The sequence below is a fragment of the Pediculus humanus genome, genomic scaffold, assembly GCF_000006295.1.
Source record: "Pediculus humanus corporis 1103172108285 genomic scaffold, whole genome shotgun sequence".
NCBI lineage: Eukaryota > Metazoa > Arthropoda > Insecta > Psocodea > Pediculidae > Pediculus > Pediculus humanus.
The window spans coordinates 413151-437088 of record NW_002987854.1 but is presented as its reverse complement, the minus strand read 5'-3'; the positions used below and the strand labels follow the sequence as shown (position 1 = coordinate 437088).

At 26.8% G+C, this 23938-nt stretch overlaps 4 protein-coding genes across 4 annotated transcripts in view; 3 read left to right on the top strand and 1 right to left on the bottom strand.

Annotated features, from left to right (window-relative positions):
- Positions 1-1406: 1406 nt before the first annotated feature.
- Phum_PHUM524840 (uncharacterized protein) lies at positions 1407-6203 on the top strand (the record flags this gene model as incomplete). The annotated part of the gene is made up of 13 exons (XM_002431350.1): positions 1407-1634; positions 1960-2142; positions 2221-2347; positions 2425-2711; positions 2792-2962; positions 4131-4216; positions 4466-4604; positions 4673-4868; positions 4919-4930; positions 4964-5151; positions 5279-5706; positions 5789-6029; positions 6111-6203. The coding sequence occupies 13 exons, from the start codon at positions 1407-1409 to the stop codon at positions 6201-6203; spliced, it is 2379 nt and encodes a 792-aa protein (XP_002431395.1).
- A 1449-nt stretch (positions 6204-7652) lies between these two features.
- Positions 7653-8030, top strand: Phum_PHUM524830 (disks large-associated protein, putative; the record flags this gene model as incomplete). Its single annotated transcript, XM_002431349.1, has 2 exons — positions 7653-7799; positions 7887-8030. The coding sequence occupies 2 exons, from the start codon at positions 7653-7655 to the stop codon at positions 8028-8030; spliced, it is 291 nt and encodes a 96-aa protein (XP_002431394.1).
- Positions 8031-8816: 786 nt separating this feature from the next.
- Positions 8817-15028, bottom strand: Phum_PHUM524820 (ankyrin repeat-containing protein, putative; the record flags this gene model as incomplete). The annotated part of the gene is made up of 11 exons (XM_002431348.1): positions 8817-9029; positions 9109-9309; positions 9390-9602; positions 9677-9787; positions 9871-9997; positions 10101-10245; positions 10341-10399; positions 11860-13205; positions 13508-13677; positions 14001-14178; positions 14756-15028. The coding sequence occupies 11 exons, from the start codon at positions 15026-15028 to the stop codon at positions 8817-8819; spliced, it is 3036 nt and encodes a 1011-aa protein (XP_002431393.1).
- An 8527-nt stretch (positions 15029-23555) lies between these two features.
- The window catches only part of Phum_PHUM524810 (glycine receptor alpha-2 chain precursor, putative), a gene marked incomplete at both ends in the record, with an annotated part of 2405 nt that continues 2022 nt past the window's right edge, over positions 23556-23938 (top strand). Inside the window, 2 exons of the mRNA XM_002431347.1 lie at positions 23556-23650; positions 23745-23889. Coding sequence (XP_002431392.1) covers positions 23556-23650; positions 23745-23889 — 240 coding nt within the window. The remainder of the gene's footprint in view (positions 23651-23744; positions 23890-23938) is intronic.

Sequence of the window (23938 nt, the reverse complement as noted above, 5' to 3'; positions counted from 1 at the left end):
ATTTTTCTCATTAAAGTTTACATTGTAATAGAGTGTCTTGCGAAAGTTTCATGTGTTCTAATTATCATTAGATAAGAGTGCGGGTTTGCACCTTAAAACTCATAACTTATTTCTTAGTTTAGTTTGAAAGTTAATTGCCGCCTTGCATTTTTTTTTTTTTTTTGTAAATAAATTTAAATAAATCATCAGTTTTTAAATTGGCTAATTTTTACAAAAGCATTTCTATATTGTTCATTTTTTAGTCGCAATAAATCGATTCTTTACCTCGAGTATTAGTAAAATCATTGTTAAAATTAATAATAATGTAAGTATAATAAAAATTGCTTATTTTACATTGTTTTTTTTTTTAAAAATAGATACGGAAATTATGAACAAATGCTGCTAAGATTGCTTAATAAATTTGATTTGGATTAGTGACAAATTCAATACGTTACTTGAATAATTATTTAAATTTCAGTTATTGTTGACTATCTATTTAACATAAAATAAAAATTAATTTTCAAATTAATTAATTAATTAATTTTTATTAGCAAAAAAAATTCCTGCATATGTAATTATATTTCATGGATTAACCAAATATGGCACATTTAGCATATTGAAACTAATTATAAAAATAAATAATTTTTTTTTTTTTTTGAAATTCTATTAAAAATAAATTTATAATAAAAAACTGATTCTTCCTTGTAATTTTTAATTTTTTTTATAAAATTCTACAGCAAATTATTTATGATTAATAATCACAAAGATTTTTGATATAAAGATTAAGGAGGCTATTTTTAATTGTATTTTTGTGGATTAAAATAAAATTTTTGAAAATTTTTGGTTTTAAAACCTAAGGCAATGTTTTATAACAACTAGAATATAACAACAAAAAGTTGTTTATTGCATAACAATTAACTTAACCAATTTATTAAAATTTTAACTATTTACAGATTTTTAATAAATTAAAAGCAAATTTCATCATTGGAAAAGTTAAATAATATTATTCGAATGAACATGACTGTAGAAAGTAAAGAAATTGCACCTGAAGATTTTGGGAATCCGAAACCTTCAAAGAAAATTGCAGGTATTATATTTAAAAATAAAAATTACTCATTAATTAAGTTAGTTACTATTTATTCTGTTTATAAAAATGCTTCAAGTACTTGTTCATGAAGCAAATTTTCAATAATTAAAATAGTTAAGGCTTAACGATTTGAAACAATGCATGATTATTTCAAATTTTATTTCTTATTCCTGTTTTTATTAATATTTATCATGAAATTATAAATGAATTTAAAAAACTTTAGTATTAATATGAGTTACTAACACTTTTCCTTATATTTAATCAAAATTTTACAAGTGAAAAAAATGTAATAAGGTTCTTCATTTTTTTTATTCGTTTTTCTTTTTCAGGGGTTTCTATTATGAACGTACTTGGCTCGTTTGCCAAAAAAGTCGGAACTGTTGCCATTGTTTATTTGCTTGGGTATTTTCAATTTAGTGTTGCTTGGTTAATTGGTCCAGTTATTTTTTCTGTTATTCGAGATGAATGGAAAAAAGAAAAAGAACTTAAAAGAACAATCGCAAAAGCAGCTGCTATGTGTAATGAAAAAGAAGTCATTTTGGCTCGAGTTGATGACTTGCCCTCATGGGTAAGTGTAATGTTGATGCTGTTAAAATATTTCATTTTTTAAAAACTATTAAGGTTTCTTTTAGAAACATGGAGGAAAATTTTTTCCTTTTCACATTTTAAACAGGAAAGGTTTTCTCTCATTAGCTTGATGTGATATTTAAATGTCTTATTTATAAGTTTTTAAAATATTTTTAGGTTACTCTCATGTTTATTTTTAGATAGTCTGTGATAATAAATCGATAAAAAGAGGCGTTTCCTATTATGATAACGATTTATCGAAGGAGTTTTTTTTTTTTTTTTTTTGTTTATTTGCCTAATTACATCCGTGAAATTAATTTTTTTAGGTATTTTTCCCCGATGTGGAACGAGCAGAATGGATAAATAAAATACTTCGGCAGGTTTGGCCAAATGTAAATCATTATGCTAAAAATTTAATTAAAGACACAATCGAACCAGCTGTTGCTGAAAGTTTGGCATCGTATAAACTTAACGGTTTTCAATTTCAAAAAATGCTTTTGGGTTCCATTGTAAGTTTCTCAGGTTCAATAATTACTTTAAATAAATTTATACGTAATGATTAATTTTTTTTTTTTACAATTCATCAGCCTCCCAGGATCGGAGGTGTAAAAGTATATGATAAAAATGTATCCAGAAATGAAATATTAATGGATTTGGATGTTTTCTATGCTGGCGATTGTGACATTTCATTTTCTCTTGCTGGAGTTACCGGTAGTTAAAATCACTTGTATCCACCTACGATGGTATCCGTTTACGGATTTTACTGATAGATATTCCTTATGTGTTCATAGGTGGCATAAAAGATTTTCAAATTCACGGAATGGTTCGAGTCGTTATGAAACCATTGATTACGACAATGCCGATGGTCGGAGGATTGCAAATTTTTTTCCTTAACAATCCAAATATTGACTTCAACCTTGTGGGAGTTGCTGACGTGTTAGACATGCCAGGTTTAAGCGATTTATTAAGGCGAATTATCGTCGAACAAGTTGCCAACATGATGGTACTTCCGAATAAATTACCAATTAGATTATCGGATGAAGTTCCTTCGAACACTTTAAAATTACCAGAACCGGAAGTTTGTATTTTTGCTTCTTTCTTTCTTCGGATTCTACTCAGACAAAGCCAAAAAAATTTTTTAAATTGCTTTTTTTTTAGGGTGTTCTGAGAGTTCACGTTGTCGAAGCAAAAGATTTAATGAAAAAAGATATCGGAATGCTTGGTAAAGGAAAATCCGACCCGTATGCAATTATTACTGTTGGTGCCCAAACGTTTAAAACGAAAATAATTGATAATACGGTTAATCCCAAATGGGATTATTGGTGCGAGGTAAATAAAATTTATTCCCTTTTCTTTTTTTTTTTTTTTTGACAGTGTAAAGTCACAGTTAATAAATAATTTGAAATTATTAATATGTTAAAAATTTAGGTAAAAAATTAGGAAAATCCGGAATCGTGGGACAATCTCCCCTCCCCTCCCCCTCGTTGTTTTTAAGTTTAAGTTTGATTTTTATAATGTATTTTTAGTGCATTGTTACGGATCACGGTCAACAGGTTTCCATTGTTTTGAAAGATCGCGACGACTTATCAAGTAAAGATTCTAATTTGGGAAGGTAAAAAGGAGAAAAAAAAACAGTCAGGATAATAATATGCACGTATTAATTACATCCGTGCTCGAAACATTCTTTAATTTATCTATTATCGACTTTACCATTATTTCGCATCGTAACGGCCGTTAAAAAATAAAAAATCATTTCGATATCTCGTTTTCTTACTATTATACACTAACACCAATGCATTTCTTTTTTTTTTAATATATATACTATACTGCATAGCAGCATGAAATGGTGATCGGGAAATGATTTAATTCGTCAATTATAAATACGAACATGTAAATTTTGATTTTTTATTTACTATGATTTGTCATACAGGCTGTTGTTGTCACAAAGAAAGGTCAAGAATTGGGAATCTTTGTTTGGGATTACGATGGGTTTGCCGGGGTTCAATCCGATGATTTTCTAGGAAGGTGAATTTTTTTTACAAAAAAAGAATAAAACTATTTATATATATATATATAAAGTTTTCATAATTTGAATTTTTTTTTTGTTACGTCAAAGTTACGTCACGTTTTGTTTTCATTCTCACAATTTTAAAAAAAAAAAAATGGGGGGCAAAAAATTTCATTCACTGAATAGTTTTGCTTGAAAAAGTTTTTCTTTTAACAAAATGTTTATTGATTTGTGTGCAGTTAATAAAAATTTTTTAAATATGGGATTATTCGTCTGAAATTTTGTGACTTTGTCCAATTTGAAATGATAGAAATTCTCCATCATTTATGCAAAATGTGAATTCGTATTCATTATTTATCTTAACATGATTTTTTTTCGTTTTGTTTTGATTAATAGCAAATGATTTTTTTTTTTTTTACGCCACATCGCTTACTTCTTTAACCATTTTTCTCGCGCTTTATAAAAATTTTTTTTTTTATATATATTTAGTTCAAGGTGGAGGATATAAATGGGCAAAAAATTGATGTCATTCTACGAGATCACGATAATACAGGAAAAGATGAAAATTTGGGAAGGTTTGTACGTGGTTTGCTTTTTGCTTTTTTTTCTTTTTTTTTTTTTTATTGATATTTTACATATATATTTATTTAATAATATAATAATTATTATATCTTACCTGTGTTTCGAGTACAGCTTGAGCTAGCTCTCTTAACGATTTTTTCAGCTTTTAAAAATTTAAAAATTCTGTATAAAAAAAAAATTTTTAATTAGTTTTTTTTAAATCGGGCAAAAATTAATTTAATTTATTTATTTTGTTTACGTAGAGCCACGTTGGAAATCAATCGCGTTGCCAAAAGGGGGCATCTTGATACTTGGATAACATTAGAACAAGCCAAACATGGTATCGTTCATTTGAGAATGACGTGGTTCAAATTGTCATCAAATATCGAAGATTTAAAAGAAGTGAGTTTAAAAATAAAAGAAAAAGTTATAAGCGTAGAGAGTAATTTAAAAAAAAAAAAAAAATTTAGGCTTTGGCAGAAACTCAAACCCTAAGAGTGACTTCAATGAGTTCCGCACTACTCACGATATTCGTCGATTCCGTTAAAAATTTACCAAATGCAAGAATTCAATCGAAACCGGATCCCTACGTGACCATAACTCTGTGCAAGAGTACAAAAAGTACAAAAGCTCAATGGAGGACGGATAATCCGGTTTTCGAACAGGGTAAATCATTTTTTTTTTTTTTCTGTTTTGATTAAGTAAATCTAACGGAGATTTTAATATGAGTAAATTTTTTTTTTCAGGTTTTACATTTTTAGTTCACAATCCGGAAGTTGATACGATGCACCTTAAAGTGACGGATAACAAAACGGGAAAAGAAATCGGAGAATTGGTTTACAATTTAAGTCAACTTTTGGAAAAACCCAAATTGAAAGTCGATCATCAACCGTTTCATTTGAAAAAAAGCGGAGGAGAAACCAAAATATTTCTCAGCATGCATTTAAAGGTAAAATTTTTTAAAAAAAAAAAAAAAAAAAAAGGATTTTTGTGGGGGAGGGGGGCTCTTCGTAAAAGATTATCTCTAAAAAAAAAAAAAAAAATTAATTTTCCGTTTTTTTTTTTTTTATTACTAGATTTTGAAGTTTCAACTTCCTTTGAAAAAAGAACCATCCTTCGATGAGAGTACCGGAGTCGAAGGCGAAGAAATGGAATCTTCGTCACCGAACGAAAGTTCTTCCGTCGATTCGTACCTGAAAAAACAAGATTCGATTAAGAAAAGACAAGGTTCGATAAAATCAAACAAATCCGACGAAATGATTATGCCGAGCGATCCACTTCCGGTCGGTTCGAACAGTTCGGATTTATTAGAATCCGAAGGAGATTTCATCGTGACGGGATCGTCGTCTAAAAATTTCCCCTCGAGAACCGACAGCGTAAGATCGAATAGATCAGGTATATCGAATGTGTCTGAAAAGGGAGAACACGGTCTTGGTAAAATATTATTGACGATGAGCTACAGCATGAGTCGACAGAGGTTCGACGTAACCGTTCACAGGATATCGTAAGTTCTCGAAAACATTTTTTGAGTCGATTGAAAAATCGGGCGGCAAAATCACCGGAAATGATTTTTTTTTTTTTTACAGGGGTTTACCAATGAACGATCCGACGAACATTCCGGATCCTTACGTGAAACTGTATTTGTTACCGGAAAGAAACAAAGATTCTAAGAGAAAAACGGAAGCCATCAAAGACAATTGCAATCCCGTTTACGAACAACAATTTGAATACATAATATCACCCGGTGAACTCAGCAACAGGCAACTCGAAGTCTCGGTTGCCACCAGAAAGAAGTTATTTTCATCTTCCAGCAATTGCATGGGTCAAGTGAGTACCAAAATCGTTACATAAACCTTAAAGAAAAAACTTCGCGCCACGTGACATTGGATTTAAAATTTGATTTTTCAGGTATTGATTAACTTGAATGAATTAAACCTGAGCGAAACGACAACGGAATGGTTCGACCTGATGCCGGAATTTCACAAAGATAAAGACGATTAATTTGGGTGCCTTTGAAATCCGATCAATTAGTTTTATCATTATTAAGAAGAAGCTGAACTTTAACCCCATCTTACGACAACGTTTCCCCCCTCCCCTCCCTTACCCTCCCCCTTCTTCACCTTAATAATATTGATATTATTGATTTTGTTGTTATGTGCATTTATCTTTAAGAAAAAGAAAAAAAAATTAAAATGGAGTTATCCTGTTAATTCGAAAGAGGTTATCACCAAACAATGGCGTACCAAATATTACCAAACGAAGAAGAAGTAGATTTTTTTTTTTTTATATAGTATTATTGTTATTATTATCACGTCGTTACCATTTATTATTATTTTTTATATATTTACTAATATTTACTAATATTTAAAAAAGTATTTTTCATTCGCTCTCTCTCTCTTTTTCATTTTTTCTTTCTCTATTTGCGTGCCATGATCATTATTAAATATTATTATTATTATTAATAACAAGAGTAATCGTTAAATGCTTATATTTCTTTAAATATATTTATCATATACGTACGAGTTGATCATTATTATCATTATTATTAATAAATTTATTTTTATGTAAACGTTGTGATACTTGAATACTTATAATAATATACTTTGGTGCTTTTATTATTAATTTATTATTGTTTTATATTATTATTATTATTATTGTTTTCGTGCACAAATCAATTTATTACTTTAATAATAATTATTATTATTATTTTATTATGGAAGAATTTATGTAAAACGTTTCGATGAATAAAGAAATATAAAATAATCGTTATATGTAAAATCTAACAAATATGCTTGTTGTATTTATTTGTTTTAAAATAAATAAATAAATAATTATAATTTAAATAAATTGTTTTGTTTTTTTTTTTTCAAATTTCGTTTTTATTAAGAAGGCGGAGGGGGAAGGGGCGGGAGGTGTGGGGAGTGGGGGGAGAAAAGGAAAAAAAGAAAAAAACATGTTTTGTTTATGAGAGAATTATTGTTTACAACCTGTCGAATATTGTTTTACAAGTAATAACAAGCTAAAACGGTTTTTACCTGTGTTAATTAATTAATTATATTGTTGTCACGTTAAAATTTTTTGGTTTGTAACAACGATTAAAAAAAAATTTTTAAAAAAAAGGAGAAAAAAAAGCAAGAAAAACATTTTTTCCAATAATAATAATAATAAAGTAAACATTACGTATATAAAAATAAATAAATTTTAATTAAATTAATAAATAAATAATTATTTTTCGGTAAAAAAAAAAAAAAAGAAAAAAATGGAATCCAACGATATAAAAAATGGTCATTATTACATGTCCGTAAGTATTTTTTTTTTTTTTTTTTAATTATTAAATTGAAATTTATACGGAATGATGTGGTTGTTATTATTATCATCATCGTTATTATTTAAATAAATTTTTTTTATGTACATAAGTTATTACGGAGTGAAACGACACGTCTTAACACGATGATACTCACGGCAGAACACGAATTAGAAGATAATGATATTATACCGGAAGATGTTAAGGGAAAAATGAGAGTCGGCGTTGGTAAAGCTAAAATGTTATTAAAAAAAAAATTTAGACTTTTCGAAGAGCTTTGTAGTAAAAATTTGGTGAGTTTCCCTCCACCCCTCCTCAACCCCCTAGTCCCGTTTTTTTACCATCGGGTTGTATTGAAAATGGGAATATTCTGTTGGCAGGGTAATAATTCTGGTATAAGATACCCGGTAACGACAGAAGATTTAGCAGGATTTTGGGATACAATACTCATACAATTAATACAAATCTATAAAATATTCGAAGAAGTTGAAAATTGTAGGAAAAATAATTGGGAAGTAAGTTAACATAAATTCTTATCATTATTATCAAAAACCTGAAAAATTAAAAAAATTTTTGCTTATAGGAATCTCCAACGAAAAAAAATCAAGGAGGAATCGATACGACAACAACAAATTATGTAAAAGATGCTGCAGTTACAAATTAATTATATAAATAATAATAATAATAATATTGTGTTTGATTCAGCAAACAAAAACATTTTTATGTTGTTGTTGTCGTCGTCATCACATTGATAACAAATTGTATGTTTTTTTTTTTTTTTTTAAATGTTTTACACTCGCTACTAGTCAATTTTTATTTTATATTTTATTTAGACTAATTTATATATATTTTAATTTTTTATTTATTTATTTATTTATTTACTTTTAAAACGTGTTTTATTAAGTTTACTAGTATATAAAAAAAAATGTTTTTTTTTTTCTTTCTTAATAACTTTTTTTTTATTTACATAAATTAGTCTTAATAATAATATTATTACATTGATATTTATTTATATATGTATATTTTTTTTTTTTTTAATAAAGAAAATAAAAAATAAAAAAAAACAGAAAATTTATTTTTATTGTGGTTAATTTGTTCGTTAGTCGCATTGTGATAGTAGTAGTACTAGTAGTAGTAGTAGTAGTAGTAGTAGTAGTAGTTATGATAAATTAATTAATTAAACTAAATTGATATTTTATTAAATTCGTATAACATCGACATGATATAACATAATTTTTTTTTTTTTTTAATTTCTAAGCTCTAACGCTTTAAGACAAGGCACTTGTATAAAAGGGGGGGGGAGGGGTTAGTTAGTTTAAATTTGAAAAATCAGATTTTTTATTAGGATTTGGAGATGTTGGAGTTCTCGGATGTGGAGAACTCGATGATTTACTTCTTCTATGTTTTAATGATGTATACGGTGAACTACCTCTAGAATTAGAAAAATGTTCTCGTGCGTAAAGTAATACTCCGATATCACGATTACCTGCTTCCATTGCTATCGCTAACGCTGTGCTACCATCCTGTCAAAAAAAAAAAAAAAGAAATTTTTCTTTATCGGTTCATTATCTTAAAATTTTAAAAGAATTAATGTTCACGTACGCAATCAACTATTGTTGTATCGCATTCTGGATGTGCAATTATATGTTTAACGATATCTAAATGTCCATGTTCTGCTGCACACATTAAAGCAGTGCTTCCATCACCATCTTGAATGTTTGGATCGGCTCCTGCTTCTAAGAGTAATTTAACCATATCTAAACGTCCGTGAGAAACGGCAAGCATTAGTGCCGTTTGTCCGTGCTGCAAATAAACACAATAACAAACGTTACAACATACCTTCTTTTCGCATTCACAAACAACAACAACAACAATTTACATACCTGTTTCGCCCTTATATTTACATCTGCTAATTGAAATAATCTTTTGACAACTTGTCTATGTGTTTCTGACCTAACTTGTGCCAATGATACCAACATGATACACGTATAACCAGCAGCATTCATTTTGTTTATGTTGCAAACTTTCGAGTCGAGAAGAATAGAGACAACATCAAAATTACCATGTGATACAGCATAATGCATTGCAGTATTTCCCTGAATAATAAAAATGATTACTAACAAACAAATAATCATAAAAATTTTTTTTTTAATAATATTTTGTTACTTACATTATTATCAACCATATTTACTATATATTCTAAAAGAATGCTAGAAACTTCTTCGAAACTATCCAAATAATCTTCGACATCCAATGGATTTGCCGATGCAGTGCTGGACACCTTAAAAATTTATTTCATTTTTTTTTTTTTTTTAAAATAATAATTATAAGTAATAATAATAATTAAAATTTTAAATATTTTACCTTGAACCATTCCTGTTGAATGATATTAGAAGCATTTTTTAATTGTTTAGGAAGACCATTTGGATATTTACTAAGAGAATCGTTTACAACTTTCATCGCAGCAATCATCTCTTTACTAGGTTTGATTCTAATTAAAATAAAATGAACATTTTTCAGTATTCGATTGAAAAATTACTCCAGCACTACAGCATATAATTAAACATAAAATATTACATATGGAGTATACTTACTTTTCTCTTGGTTCATTATTAATTGGTTGAAATAATGCACTATTTCGTTTAGAACTATCATCATAATTTTCATCATAATCAAAATAATACTCGTCAAAGTTTCCACAAGATTTATCAATACTGTTTAATTTAAGATCTTTAAGATCTGTAAAATGAATTTTAAAAAATTTATAAAAACTTTTTTTTTTTTTTTTTTTTTTAACATAACATAAATTAATTTTTCCAAATTTTGATATTTACCTTTAGTCAATGATTTGTCATCTGAAGGAGATTGCCCAAGGTTAGCTTTAGTTTTTTTTCTTAATGTAACATCAACTTTTTCTTCGGATGGTGATTGATGTTTTTCAGAAGTTGATTTTACCCTAAAAAAATATAATTTAAAAAAAAATTTTATTTTTAATTAATTAATATTTTTTAACAAGTACACAAAAATGATTAAAAGCATACTCTGCCATGCAAAGATTATTGATATTTAATAATTCAGAAAACATTTGTTGTAAACATTACATGTATAGAAACAAATATAAAAAAAATTTTGTTTTCCAAATAATTTGTGCTTTATTTGTTTAAAAAATTTTTCACATAAATCCAAGGTTTATATATCAAAAGCAACTCAAAGATAGTCACACCTTAGATTATAAATTATGCAAATAAAATTTTTCATAGAAATATAACTAAAAAAAATTTATTTAGTTAATATTTCGAAATAAAAAAAAAAAAAAAAAAATAGAAAAGTCAATTTTTGTATAAACGAAAGACAAGTCTTTATGTCTGCATATAAAAATAACCATTTAATAATTTAAATATCATATTAACTATTATAATAAGATCAAATTATGGAAAAGTTATGAATAAGTAACAAATAGTTTTGGGATTTATAAATAACTATTCATGTAAGTTAGAATTATTATTAAAAAAAAAAATTAAATGTCACTGTTCATATATATGTTAAATTATATAAACGTTATAATAAATAATTGACAAGTTAGTTCCGGCTATGACTCAAAATCAAAACCCGACAGTCTGTTGGCAACAATGTTCGAAAACATTCAAAAAAAAATTTTTTTTTTTTTTTGAGTAACGAACTTTTTTTTTTTTTTTTTTAATTCTAATTTCGAAATTATTTTTTTAACGTTTAATTAAAAAAAAGTGAAAAAAAATACAATGAATGAAAGTAAGTATTATTAAAACAAAAATTAAAAAATTAGTAATTTTAAACAAAAAAGTACTCGAAACTCGATTTAAAACTAGTCAATGTTAGTACTAATTACAAAAAACGTTTTTTTTCTAGAAGTTTCGTCACACGAATTCGTATCACAAAATTAACACCAAATATCTAACTAATAAATTTTCTAATTTGTTTAACTATCATGTTTATTTAATTTATTATTATTGAAAATTAAATTCCAATAGGAAAAATTATTATTATTATTATTCTCCACACTCACCATAATTTTTCTTAATAATCTATTATCTACATTTAATAATAATAATAATAATAATAATAATATGGTGATGACTTATATACAGGCAAGTATTGTTTGTTTGTTTGTTTGTTTGTTAATTTGTTTTGTTATAATCATTATTAGAAATTGTTTTAGTTGAATCATGAGTTCTAAATTAAAGTTTGTTACACCAATTTTTTCTTTAAGAAACTGATAATTTATACAAATAAAAAAATTTTAAACACAAATTACACTTACTTTAGTTAAAAATAATTTTTTTTTTTTTTTAGGTATAGTAATTAATAAAAACTAACCTGGTTTTAGAATTCTTTCCTAAATCAGAAGAAGCAGAAGACGTTGTTGGCTGATATGGAATTTTTGTGTAGGTGTCTTGCCTCATGAATTTCTTTCTCTCCATTACTGGAGTGCTCTGATTACTCTTTGGCCTTGGAATTTTTGACGGTTGAGGTTCCTTAACATCATCTTTTTCTTTAGGAGTTGTTGTACTACTACTTCTTGGTTTTACCAAAGGTTTACATTCATTTACACATTTATCACAAATAAATTTTTCATTTGAAAAAGGTTCAGTTTCTGATTCTGCATCTATTACATCAACCCTAATTGTATTCATGCCCGTATGTTTAAGTTTGATTGCCATCATATCTTGAGTTCCTACTCCTTTAGTCGATGTTAATTTTTTAACAGGTAAAGGAGTACCCACACCTATGTGCCTGGTCGACACTCTAGGTTTAGTCTCCGGTAATTGAAACGATTTACTTCTGTATATAGAAGTCGTATCAATTTTAGGTTCTTCCACTTTGACATTTCCTAAACCGACACCGATCGATCTAGTTTTTAAATTTGTACATTTATCACATAGCAAATCGTTTGTTCTATTATCCGAGGATCCATAATCTCTTGTTTTAGGTCTAGCATCGATCGATGCATCGAACATTTTTGGTTTAGCTATTGTTCCAGCATCCCTATTTAATTTTTTTTGCTGTTCCACTTGAATGCTAACTTCTCGTTTTTCAACAACTTTTAAAACTGTTTCCGGTTCTTTAACCGTCGTTTGACTTCCTTTATTCAATTGTTCTAAGGCTCGAGGAGTAAATGAAATACCATCTAAATGTTTATGGGAAAGTCTCGTTTCTTTTTTTTTCAAAATGTGTTCAATGTCATCCATTATCAAATCGGTCGAAGTTGATTTCGTATCGTTTTTTAGCAAAGTTTGAGATTTAACGGATTTCAAAATGGGTTTTTCATATTGAACCGATTCGTTAATTTGAGGTTTGAGGTCGATGGGTGGTGGTGGTGGTGGTTGTTCCATTTTTGTTTCTGTTCCAACGGTTCTGTTTTTCAATACGACTGGAGTTATGCCAACTTCCCTCGTGAGTACTTTACAAGTAACACCTACATCTTTCAATACGGGTTTGATATCTTCAACTTTTTCCATTTCTTTCATTTTATCATTTTTAAGACGGAGTAAATTTTTTTCAGTAAATTCTAAAGTTGATTTTAATCTTTCTATTTTTTCTAAAAGATCATATTTTTCATTTTTCAAAGAATGTAATTCTATTTCAAGTGACGGAATTAATTTAACTTTTTCTTCCAATTCTCGCATTCTTTTTAAGCTTATGGCCATTTGTTCCCGGATATTCTGAAATAAAATATGATTTATCGTGACATTTATTACAACATCTATTATTCTATCCCTCGTTCAAAAAGTGTAAAAATAATAATAAAAAAAAAACTAATATGGAAAATCCAGGTGGTTTTGACAAATTTCAAATTTGCTTATTTTCTACAGAAAAAAAACGAATTTCATTTTTTATTTATGTTTTTCTTTCTTTTCGATAGAGAAAAAAATTTTTGGGGAGAGAAAGGGAGACGAAAACAAAGTTTAATAAACTTTAAATATATTTTCAGTAACCATATTTAAAATTAATCGTATTTATTTACCTGTAATGGACCCGGTCCTGTACCTAAATTAGAATTATATGCTGATATCATATCAAATTCACCAAATGGACTCATATCTTGATATGTTCTATAAATTGGAGATTCTTCTCTTTTTAACATTTCATCACCAAAATCAACTGGACGATTATTTATTAAAACTGAATCCAAATCTAAAATTTCAAACCAAAAAAAAAAAAAAAAATTTTTTTTTAATTAACACTTTTTCTTATTTGTACGACTATAAGCAACAACAACAACAACAACCGAATAAATATTATTATTGATATTTTCAATTTTTTCTCAACAATTTACAAGGTATTACTTCGAAACACTACGACCCACGTTAGGTACAACTATCAAAAAAAAATTTTTTTTTTTGTAATTTTCATGCTCTGTTAATAATTAAAACAATTAATATTTAAATAAATTAAGAGAAAAAATTTTTCTTTTTTTTTTTGTGGTGAAGAAATTTAATATATGTACGTAAATTTACCTTGTTTTTTCTTTTGTTTTTTTTTAGATGTTCTTTCTAATGTTGCTTCAAAATCCAAAACTGCTTTATTGAGTCCATCGTTGCTACAATTTAATGATGGTGAGTTTTCCGTTTCATATATATTATTATTATTATTATTATTATTATACGTTTTCGTATTATTTGTTCCTTGAACTATCTGTAAAAAAAAAACAAAATTTACGATCATACAAAAAAAAAAAAATTACCAAAGGGAATTCACGCATCAAATAAAATATGGCGGTACAATAAATTTTACCGGTTATTAATATTAAAATTAATAATCGTAGCATAGATTTTGAATTGAATTACGAAACGATACAAAAAAAAAACTAAAAAAAATTTGTCGTTTGTATTTTTATTTATATTACGACAAACAACAACAACAACAACAACAACTAACGTAGGAATGTGTATCGCACACGGTTGATTCAATTACATTTTTTGACAAAAAAAAAAAAAAACGGTTAAGGAAAATTATTAACACTGATAATAAATGATAAAAGACGAGGGTGGGAGTAGGGGAGGGGAATAATAAAAATAAAAACGATAACAATATAGTTTAAAAAAAAAAAAACATTATGTTATGTAAAACTAATTAAAAGTTTTTTTTTTTTTTGTAATCGCATAAATGTCAATGACCCAAAAACAAAACTATCTATCTATTTATAAACACGAACGAATTCAGGTATCGAAACGAAAAGAAAATATAAACAATAAGAAAAGGAAAAACTTACGGTGGGTAGTAGTAATTGTTCAATGTTCCATATAGCGGGATTTGTTAATCCTAGCAAAACTTCCATCGATTGTCTTTGTCGTCTTCTTTCACGTCTTAATTTTTTACTAGGACTCGGTTCTCCGCTTGATTTCGATAATTTTTCACAAAATCTAACGAAATCTAAATCTATGTGATAACCGTATGGACAACAATCGCAAATCAATTTCTTATCCGAATTACCATAAAATGGTTCTTCGGCATATCCGTTTTGCAGTACTTGTATTTCCGTCATGTTTACTGTAAATAAAAACAAAACATTATAAATACGTTGATGACTTTAATACAAATAATAATAATAATAATAAACATATCGAATTATGTATACAATGGTACGTCACGGTACTCTTTTTACTCTTTTTTTTTAGGCTTTGCTAACGACAATGATTTTGCTTGTGTGTGTGCGTGTGCGTGCCGCAATCAAACATTTATATCATTACTTTATCTTATTTTTATTGTGTTATCGTGCGTAAAATTTCAGAAGCAAACGTACAAACGTGTGATATATTGTATTCGGGAGGGGGTTTGTCCATCAAAACAAACAAAACAAACATTTCTTACATATATTTCGTCATACACATGCCTGACTTTTCTTCTCCTTATTATTATTATTGATTCGAAAGGTTATGTATTTTGTATTAACGACCTTAAAATTAAAATCTCCAAGTTTGTTTCCCCCTTCCCCCCACTCTCTCTCTCTCTCTCTCTCTCTCTCTCACACTCCTGTTTGTAAGGCGAAGAAAATTATTCTTTTTTTTTACATTTAATAAATTCTTCGACGCAACCCACGATAAAAAAAAAAATTAGAGCAAATTTTATTATAAGCTTAAACGTGTTGCGATGATTTAATAATAATAATAATAATAAAACAATTAGCACATATTCAAACGCATATTCACGCGTTAAAATTAACGTGGCATTAATCTCATCGTAGATGATTTGATTTTTTTTTTAAGGTACAAATAAATAAAAAAAATTTTTTTGAATTTCGATTTTTGTTAATAATAATATCAACGATATAAAAATTTGTTTATATGATAAATTTATAACAAATTTAGTAAGTAGTCCTTGGCAAAACAATGGTGGAGAGAAAGAGAGTGAGAGAGAGAGAGAGAGTAGGTGGCCATGTTTTTTATTTTTTATTTTTATTTTATTCAATATATAGAAAATCATTGGAAATTTTTTTTTTTTTTTGTTAAAAACGTGAAATCTACCGTAAAAATTCTTCTATTATTATTATTATTATTGATTTACGTCCATTTCATAAATCTTTTTACTTTTTTTTTTCTTTTTTTTGACAAGACACTATTTTACCAAATATCAGGTAAAAATTGCTTTTATCTCTCTCTCTCTCTCTCTTTCTTTCTCTCTCATTGTTATTATTATTATTAAAAGAAGTAGTAATTTTTTTTTTTTTTTCATAGGTAAAATTTAAAATGGCGGACGTTTTTTATTTTTTAAAAATAATTATTTTAAAAGGAAAAAGGGAAACGAAACAGGTAGGAAATAATTTTATTAAAAGCAGGTAATAATAATAACGCGCGTAAAAGTACAAGTATACGCGTGCGTTTTTTTTTTTAAAACTAAAAACGCGCGTAAAAATATTTTTTAAATAACCAATAATGGCGGTTTTTATTGATTTAAAAATGTTTTCTCTCTCTCTCTCTCTCTCTCTCTCTCTCTCTCTTAAGGACGTTTATGTTTATTACGTACGTAATGTGAAGTTTCTAGAAAAGGAAAACGTTCTATCTTTTAGTATTCATTTTTTTTCTTTCATTTGGAATTGAATTTTGAAACTTTTTTTTTTTTTTATATTCCGTAAGTGGAGTTTTTGCGAGGTGTGTCATTTTACCCGAGGGAAAAGTCAGAGTTTGTTGGTGTTTGTTGTTTGTTTGTTACGAAATACACTTCGTGTGTTTACGATCTATCTATCTCTCTCTCTATTTCTCGCATGTAATAAACCAAACGTGGCAATAAAAAAATCTTACATAATTTATTTAGAAAAAAAATTCAAGTTCTGACGTTTTTTTTTCTCTTCAATTAAATCAATGAATATCGTCATTCAAAAAACAATCATAGATAAAAATAAATATAAAAAAAATGTTCGAACGGTTAAATAATAATAATAATATTTATTCACGCTTAAGGGTCGACCTTTAACCTTTTTTTGCAAATATCAATTTGATACTTAAATATTATAACGACAGACACGACAACGATCACAAACTTTTTGTTTTTAAATAGATATTTCAAGTTGAAAAAAATTTCTTTTTTTTTTTTTGGGGGGGGGGGGTTAACGTGGGGGGACAAGGCAGGGCTCTTTAAATTCATTCAAAAATTTATACGACTTAGACGACGACGACGACACAAATCAAAATGAACAATTTTATTAAAGACGATGTGAAAAAAAAAAGTAATTAAAACTTAAATTTTAGGGTTCCTTCATCTCCGACCGGAAATACAAAAAAAAAAATTTATTTTAAAAAACAATATATAATAATAATGATAATAATAATAACAATACAAAGACAAAAAATAATTTTTTTAAATTACTTTAATTATAAGAGAGAGACAGAGAGAGACATACAATTAAATCGAATTTAAAAACAAACCATTTATTAAATTCTATTACGATTAAAAAAAAAAAAATTAACCTTATTACGGCGCTGTTATTACACACTCGTACACAAGTATCTTTAAATATTAGAGCAAAAACACGACTAGAAAAAACAATAATAATAATAATAATAATGATAATAATTTAAAATTCTCGGATTGTAAAAACGTTTTACGTAATCAATTCAAAACACGGAATCACGTTAAATCAAATGATAATAAAAAATTTTATACGTAAAAAATCATCATCATCATCATCATTAATATTACGTTGTTGTCGTTGTTGTTCTGTTTGTTGTTGTTCGATATTAAATTAATTCGTTAGAGAAAATAATTAACGAGTATGATTGACAATGAAATTATTGTTGAGATTTTTTAAATAAAAACTCCATTTTCGGTTACGAAAAAAAAAATAATTAAACATTTAAATTATCATCATTATCATCATCATCATCATCATTATTATCATCATCATCATTATTATCATTATCGTAAGGTGTAGTAGTCGTAAGGTCGGTAAAGAGAAGAGACAGAGAGGATTTAGAAATTTTTTTTTTTTTTACGTAATGACGATTCATTCATCGAAAATGATCGATCGGCATCTTTTTTTTTTTAAAGGCACGTAATTATTATTATTATTATCATTATCATTATTATTATTATCAAAAGTTTTCCCAGATGTAAATATCAAATCGTTATTTATTAACTTTTGTAAGTTGACCACCTTCGATTCGATTCGATATAAAATCACGACATTAAATCATATTTTCAAAAAAGAAAATTATTTTACCTCTCTCTATCTCTCTCTCTCTCGCAAATCATTGTTCCGGGTTGTTTCTCTTTCTTTCTCTTTTCCTTTCATCTTATTATCCCCTTTTCCCCCCTCTCCCCTACATCTCATTTCCTTCTTCTCTCAGCAGCATCTTTCTCTCCTCGTATTATAATTCAAGTAGAGAAAACTTTTCTTTTGCAAAACACACAATTATGATTATTATTATTATTATTATTATTATTATTATTATTATTATTATTATTATGGTTAGAAGGAGTGTTTGCAACAAATTCTTTCTCGGAATTTTTTTAAAATGTGGGAGTAGAAAAGTTGATTTTTAATCCGAAAAAAAAAAAAAATTCATTTTTCGTTCATTTCATGTGACATGTTCCATACCTCCTGACCATGACCGAAAAGCCTACAAAAAATACCAGCCAAACGAATTTAATTTATTTATTTAAATAGAAATAAAATTACGTTAAGTAATAATAATAATAATGATGATGATGATGATGATTATGAACGATTAATAGCGTAACAAAAAAAAAAAAAATGCAGGCTAACCGATTCATTCATAGTCGCTAATTGGTTAACGAAGATGTAACAAAAACCTTGAATAAGAAAAAAAAATTTTTTTTTGAAAATGTTGCATCTTTCGAAACAATTATTATTATTATTATTATTATATGCCGCAAGTAAAATTTTAAGAACGTTCTAGAAATAAATTATTATTATTATTATTATTTTATTCCGAAAACGAAATTAAAATTTGAAATGAAATTTAAATTAAAATTTAAAAAAATCCACAAGCAAATTATTTTTTTAAAAGGGTATGTGCGAGTATTCGTTTGTTGTTTGTTTGTTTGTTTGTAATCGTTTGTTTGTTTGTAAAGAAAAAGAAAGTTAGAAAAACTTACCGTTGTTCACAGTAAAAAAAAAAAAAAAAATTTTATAAAATTAAATAGTAAACTTCCACCATCGTGTTTGTTGTGTATCCATTATACGTTTTTTTTCCACGGAAAATAATAATGATAACCGCGCACTTGCATTACATTTTAAAAAAAAATTGATTTTTATTACGTCATCGTATCGAACACATTTTTTTTCTTTTTGTTTAAACAATTTAAAAAAATTTTTTTTTTTTTTACTGTACCCGTAACCCCTCGGCAATCATCTCTCTTTCTCTCAACTCATTCGAATCCCTCTGCCTACTCTCTTACAGGTGTGGGATTCTGTGCAGGGAAAAATTAAATTTAAAAAAAAAAAATTATAAGAAAAATTACGAGTGAAACGTTAACGATATGATAAAATCGATCATTTTATAATATAAATTGTAAATACGAATACCTGTGTATCGAACCACGGTTTATATTAGGATTGAGTGTTAAAACGTACTATGTGTTATGGGGAAAATTATATAGTTGTGACCTTTTTTCACGTTTTTTTTTATTTCTTATTTTTATTATTCTGAGTTTACGGGTTTGTTAAAGTGGCAGAAATCAGGTCCACAATCAGTTTTTTTTTTTTTTTTTTTTTTTTAAATTTTGCCGCCATTGTCTTATTTTTTTAAATTTCGAATTTAACCAAGCGTTAATTTTATTACATATAAAATTTATTTCGTTATAATTTTTCCGAAGGTTGTTATGGTTGTTGTTGTTGTTGTGATTGTCGGTTGGTTGTTTTTAAACAAAACCATTGTTGTCTGCGTGGGTGTTGTTTAGTTCACGCGAATAATTTCCTTTTTTTTTTTTTAACAACCGGTAACTTTATTAAAACGGTACCTGAATTATACACCGGTAAAAAATAAAATAACGAACACAACGATAACAACAACAACAACAACAACAAACAGAAACAACAACAACAACAATAATAATAATAATAATAATAATTTTATTGATATTTATAGTTTTAACATTTGATTCCAATTTTTTCAGATTCTAATTAGACTCGTTATTATTGTTATTATTATTATTATTATTATTGATCGTCGTGGAATTATCTAGAATGATTTTTTTTTTTTTTTGAACATTTCACAATCGATACGAATCAAGTAAATAATTACAATAACAATTTTTTTTCTTTTTTTCGGACGTTAAGAGATAATGATAATGAAGTGTGATGTTTTTTATAAAAAATTTTTAGGTTATTGACATTTTGTAATAATTTTTTAAAATGGCGGCCGACAAAATTTTAAATTTTAATTTTTTAATTTTTTACCCGGAGACACGCACACACGCACGTACATACCCGTGACAAACGTTAAATTACCTTAGATGAAAAAAATCTTCATTCAACGTACAATTATTATTATTATTTTTTTTTTCGTTAAATTTCGACGTGGTTGTAGTTATCCATGATTGATTGTTTATTTCCAAACGTGGTTGTTCGCGACGTAAACTTTATCCACGAAGAAAGAAAAAAACTTATATATATATAAATAACAATGGCGTATTCGTCAAAATCGATACGTCTCAAAAAAAAAAAACACAATTAAAAAAAAAAAAAAGACGTTAATTAACGACACGATATTTTAAAAATAATAACACTGATAATGATGATGATGATGATGATGATGATGATGATGATGATGATGTTTTGACGTTTTGTGACACCGTAAATAACTTTTTGTGTGTGTGGGTGAATGAGAATATAAAACCACGAAACTTTGATATATTTATTTATTTTTTTCGTTTAATTTTATTTATATATATTTTTGTATTAAAAACGAGAGGTTACGCGCGAGTCGTGTGTTAAATTTAAATCTGAATGACGACTAAAATTAAAATCTGAATCTCCCTAGAAAAAAATATATAGGAAGAGAAATCAAATACGTCACTTAAATTTTTATTTTTACGTAACTTTGGATAGGATGCAAACGTACGGTTGGACACACACACGCACGTGTACGCACGCGATCGTACCCACGTGTACGCACACACACACACACACACACACCATCACATTTATCAGTTAATATATATATATATGTATAACACCACGAATCAAACGTCATTTGATAATAATTAAAAAAAAAAAAAAAAAAACATGACGTGGATTTAGTTTCAGAGATTCTGGCAAATAATAATGATAATAATGCGAGTTCTCGTTACAAAAAATCCATTTATTCGATTTTCTACTGACACGTTTCAAATTTTTTAATTTTTTTTCGTCGCTTTTGATTTTGATTTTGAAATGACGAGTCGGGTGTATTTATTTAAAGTAAAAAATTTCGCGGATTCTAGGTGCACGACAAAATTTTTTTTATTAACGTTTATCTATTCGGAAAATTTGTCGAACGTTATCAAAATTGTAAACAAAATTTTCAAGGTCATTGATTAGGCCATTAAATTTTTCGTTAATAATTATTATTAATATTTTCCTCGTTTAAAATACGATCGAATTATTAAACTTTAATTATTATTGATCATCGATCGATTGATTTTATGACTTTTCCTTGCACAAGCAGACGACACAAAAATAATAATAATGATAATATTTTTATTTTTAAATAAGGGAGTAAAAAAAAAAAAAAAAAAACTATAATATTTTTTTTCATTCGATTTTTCTCCAATAATAATTTTCGTATTATTATTATTATTATTATTTAAATATAGTCCGGGGCAACAATAATAATGATAATAATAATAATAATAATGATTTTTTTTGTTGTTGCTTTTTTTAAAAAATGAAGTGGTCGATTGAGAAGGAAACCACTTCTCAATTTGCTAACTAAGCGATTTTGAAAACTCTTCAACTTCGAACATTTTTTTTATTTTTTTTTAATATTATATAGAACAAAAATTAAGGGAAAATATTTTTCATTAAAAATTACAAAAAAAAAAAGACGTGGAGGAAGAAAGGGGGTGGGAGAAGGGAAAGGAGGAGAGGGAGAGGGGAGAGAGGAAAATCGTTATTTTTTCTTGTTTTTTTTTTGTTCTGGGTTATATGGATTTAAAAAAAGAAAAAAAAAAAACTTTTTAGTTTTGTTCGACGTGACGTCAGTACATAATAATAATAATTATTTACGTTCGTTTGAATTTGAAAATCTGTAACGATCTACTTTCCGCCATTTTTTTTTTTGAATTTTCTTTCTCTATGATAACTAAAAAAAAAATAACAAAAATTAGGGGAGGGGCTTTCGGTATTCTTGTTAGGTTGTTTTGTTTTCCATCGAACATTTTTACGAATTGAAGTTATGTTTGTTATACGATTTTGTTTTCGAAATATAATTTCCTTTTAGAAATTTCTAGAATTTCACCTTCTGGAAAAAAAATTAATAAATATTTATATAATATTTCGCGTAATAAAATTTTTTATCAAGCGTGAAATTTTTTTTTTTTTAATTTTTTACAAAATATACATTAAGGTTAGGGAAAGTTAGTTAATTATTTACCGGAAATGAATTTTCCCCTACCCTCCTCCTCCTCCCCCCAAAAAAACCAACGACGATAATAATAATAATAATAATAATTAAATGCCAAATCGTACAATTTCCCAAACGAACAAACAAACGAACGAAGGGATAATTTTTCTTAAATAATTATTTAAATAAAAAATTCCTTCATTTTTTTTATTACGCGTAAAAATATTTTACGTAATTTATGCACATAAATTTTATGTATCGATAAAAATGATACTACATAATTAAATATTTTTTTCTATAAATAAAATTTCAAAATCGTACAATTAATTACCACATATATCTGGTAATCTAATATTTTTTAAAAATAAATAAATAAAAATATTTTAAAAGAAGCAGAAGAAAATTTACGGAAAAAAATCATTCACACGTCAAAGAGTTCGGCGCACGTAAAAAAGGTTGGCAGCAGTGAGGGGGGAGGGGGAGGAAGGAAAAGAGAAAAAAAAAGGAGAAAAAAAAAGATGAAATTAATTTTTCAGTATCGACTTTAACTTTCTACACGTATCAACTTTAATTAATATTCATTATTATTAATATTATTATTATTATTAATAATTTATTTATTATGTAAATTTTTATGTGCGAATAGGAATTCATTGGGGAAAAAAAAAAACGAATCGGAAAAAACTTTGGTTAATTTTTAAAAGAAATTACTTCGGATCAAAAAAAAATTAATTAATTAATTAATTATTAATGTGCAAATTAATAATAATAATTATTATTATTATCGATTTTAATACATTTACGTATATTTTTATTTATTGAATAATAATAATAATTTTCCTATTTCCACCCCCCTTTTTCGATTTTCCAAAAGTGATTCGCGCGGTTATTGTATTTCGACAAAATGAAAAAATTTTAGAAATTTCACTTTGACGACTACACTTTATTATTATTATTATCATTATCATCATTATTATTATTTCCTTTTAAATCTAAGGATTACCGAAAATGATATGCGAAAATTTTTTTGGATTTTTAAATTTAAAAATAATATTATTATTATTAATATTTGGAGTCGTCGTAACGGTCGCCGAACATTTTCAGTAAGTTTTTAAATTTAATTATTATTATTATTATCATCATTGACGTAATCATGAAACGTCATAATTGAAACGTTGACATCTTGCTTTTTTAAAGAACAAGTTTAACGATTCAAGACATCCTACCTGAAAATCCAAAACATTATGACAAAATGAGACCCCCGAAAAAAGAAGGTCATCCTACTGTAGTTTTCTTTCACGTCACCGTCATGAGTTTGGATTCAATTGATGAAAATGCCATGGTAAATATTATCATCATCATCATTATCGTCATTCGCGAGTTCTGTACAT